Below are 2612 nucleotides of genomic sequence, written 5' to 3' on the forward strand. Positions count from 1 at the left end.
CCGTCGGTCCGGAACCGTTATTCAAGCCACAATTAGATGATATTGAATTAAGGCGCTTCGCCGCCGCATAGCCGACTCGAGAACACACACACACACACACAGAGTAACAGAGACATAGAGGTCTCGAGTAAGTGGCATGCAAATGGCATACGCACGAGAGTTGCGTGTCGTGTCTCTGGCGGGGCCCTATTTTATTTTCGGCGTGGGCGACGTGGTTGCTCGCGTCTGTTTGCGTTGTTGCTCACCCGGACCAATGTCCTCCGTCGCGACGCAATGTGTTCAGGTGTGACCGAATTTGTAGCGTTTTATTTCATTTCCCCTCATGCCGCCGCCTCAGACCGTCTGGTGCACGCGCGGGTTCAGGGTTGCACCAGGCGGCTGGCTGGTAATGATGTGATATTTGTGTACCTGTCTGCGGCGACCGAAAGTGACGCATACCGAACACGCTTTCGCACAGAACTTGGGATGAAATAAATTATTTTATTTTGTGAATTAAGTGCCCGAGGGTGACTTGAATGCGAGGGCTCAGCGCTTAGTTGGCTACGCCGGCCACGCGGTGCTTGGCGTGGGCGGCCAGGAGGCGGGAGGTGGGTGTCTGGAGGGGACCATACGGCACGACGGCGTCAGCGGGGTACCGGGTACCGCGCCGTGGTCGGGCGGGGAGGGGGGGCGCAGGTGGGCGCGGGCTCCCTCCCCTTCCTCCCTCTCCCTCTCTCGCTCTCTCGGCCTCCTCCTCCCACCCTGCTTCCTCTCCTCTCCTCTCCTCTCTTCTTTCTGATGCTGACAGTTGTTTCTCTCTTCACCTTGCAGGTCGTACCATGGGCCGGCTGCTGCAGCGCTGATCGCCCCGTGCCGAGCCGAGCCGAGCGCAAGCCGCTGCCGCCGACGCCGACGCTTCGCCGCCGCCGAGCAGGAGGGGGAGGCCGTCGCCGTCGGAGTGCCGCCGAGACCGCCGCGCCGGTGGTAGAGGTGGGGGTAGACGCCTTGTGGAGGGGGAAGCCAGGCAAGCTCCCTCGGCCAATCCTAGCTGGCCTTTCTTATGATGTCATCGGAGGAGGAGAGCAAATGCTTGGGGTTGTACGGCGACAAGCTGAAGAAGCGGCAGAGGCAGCGCGTGGACGCCGGTGAGCCTAGGAACAGCTACTCCTCCATCCCCAACTTCAGTTCGCGCCCGACCTTCCTGTGCGGCAGTCCTTACGAGCAGCTGTTCCAGCCTCAGTCGCACATCGGGTTTCTCGGGCAGGGCTTCGCCCCGGGCTCGGCCAAGATGCTCAACGAGTTGCTCGGTCGTCAGGTGAAGGGCGATCCTTGCGCCCTCGGCGTCGGCGCCGTCGGCCCCGCCGATGTGGACTGCTACAGCAACGCCGGTGCGCTGGGAGGCGCTGTCGGCGTCATGATCAGGCGCGGCCTCGTGGACGAGGACCACATGCTCCGTGACATCCTGCAGGGACGCAAGAAGGAGCTGCTCGCCCTGGAGCAGGAGCTGCAGGGCGGCGAGCACGACAACAACAACACGCTGGCCAGCAACAACAACGATCTCCTGAAGAACGGTGCTAGTGACAGTAGTGACGTGAGTGAGGTGTGTGTGGCCGGTGCGAGCGGCAACAAGTTGCTCAACGGTTCGGACTCTCTGAGCTCGGGGCCCGGTGCGGCGGTCCCCGACGACGCGCTATCGCGGTCCCCGCGCGGGGGCGTCGTGCCCGCTGCCGACAAGCAGGCCGTCAACGTGAACGGTGACGCGTCGGGCAACGGTGCCGAGTCGGACTCGGACACGTCAGTGCACTCAACAGCGACCACGACCGACGCCAAGGACGTGGCCGACGACCAGGACGACGACGACGACAAAAAGTCGAACGGCAGCAGCGGAGGAATGGACTTGAAACGTAAGCGAGTTGAAAACATTGTGTCCACCATGGCGAGGTCCTCGCCGCTCCCGCAGCCCGTCAACGGCTGCAAGAAGCGCAAGTTGTACCACCCGCAGCAGCACGACGCCGGCCTCGGCGTCGCCCTCGGCATGCAGGCCCTCATGATGGACGACCAGGACGAGGACGCCCCGCCCGCCCTCCGCCACAAGCAGAGCGCGCTCAAGTCGCAGCTGCGCTCCCTCCAGGGCAAGCTGGTCGAGATGCAGCACGAGTACGTCCGGCTGTGCAGTCGCATGGAGCAGGTCGAGACACCCGAGCAGGACCAGGACATGGACGCGGACCCGGCCGACGACGACGACCGGAGTGACATCATGAAGTCGGAGCAGCGCGAGAACGACCAGGACATGGGCGCGGAGCAGGATCAGGATCAGGACCAGGATGAGGATCAGGACCAGGACGGTGACCAGGACGCCGACAACAGCCTCAGCCTGTCCGACAAGACCGGCAAGGACGACAGTTCGCCGCCGGCCACCCCCGTCAAGGAGGCCTCGCAGGCCGAGAGGACGGCCACCAGCGCGCCCACCACCCCGAGCAGCGCCACATCGCCTGTGGTGAAGCAGATGGCCCCGCCCAAGATCCACCCGCACCACGGCAACCCCATGTTCCCGCCGCACCCCATGCAGCTGGCCCTGCTGCAGCAGCAGCACCTGGCCGCGGGCGGGGACTACCACCCACACCACCCCCACC

General features: G+C 64.2%; 1 protein-coding gene across 1 annotated transcript; it reads left to right on the plus strand.

Annotated features, from left to right (window-relative positions):
• Window positions 1–801: 801 nt before the first annotated feature.
• LOC127752169 (homeobox protein prospero-like) lies at window positions 802–2608 on the plus strand (the record flags this gene model as incomplete). The annotated part of the gene is made up of 1 exon (XM_052276865.1): window positions 802–2608. A coding segment is annotated over exon 1 (1569 nt), but the record flags the coding sequence as incomplete, so codon positions are not given.
• Between the last annotated feature and the right edge of the window lie 4 nt (window positions 2609–2612).

This window comes from Frankliniella occidentalis, unplaced genomic scaffold (assembly GCF_000697945.3).
Source record: "Frankliniella occidentalis isolate FOCC.00 unplaced genomic scaffold, Focc_3.1 Scaffold4750, whole genome shotgun sequence".
Lineage (NCBI taxonomy): Eukaryota > Metazoa > Arthropoda > Insecta > Thysanoptera > Thripidae > Frankliniella > Frankliniella occidentalis.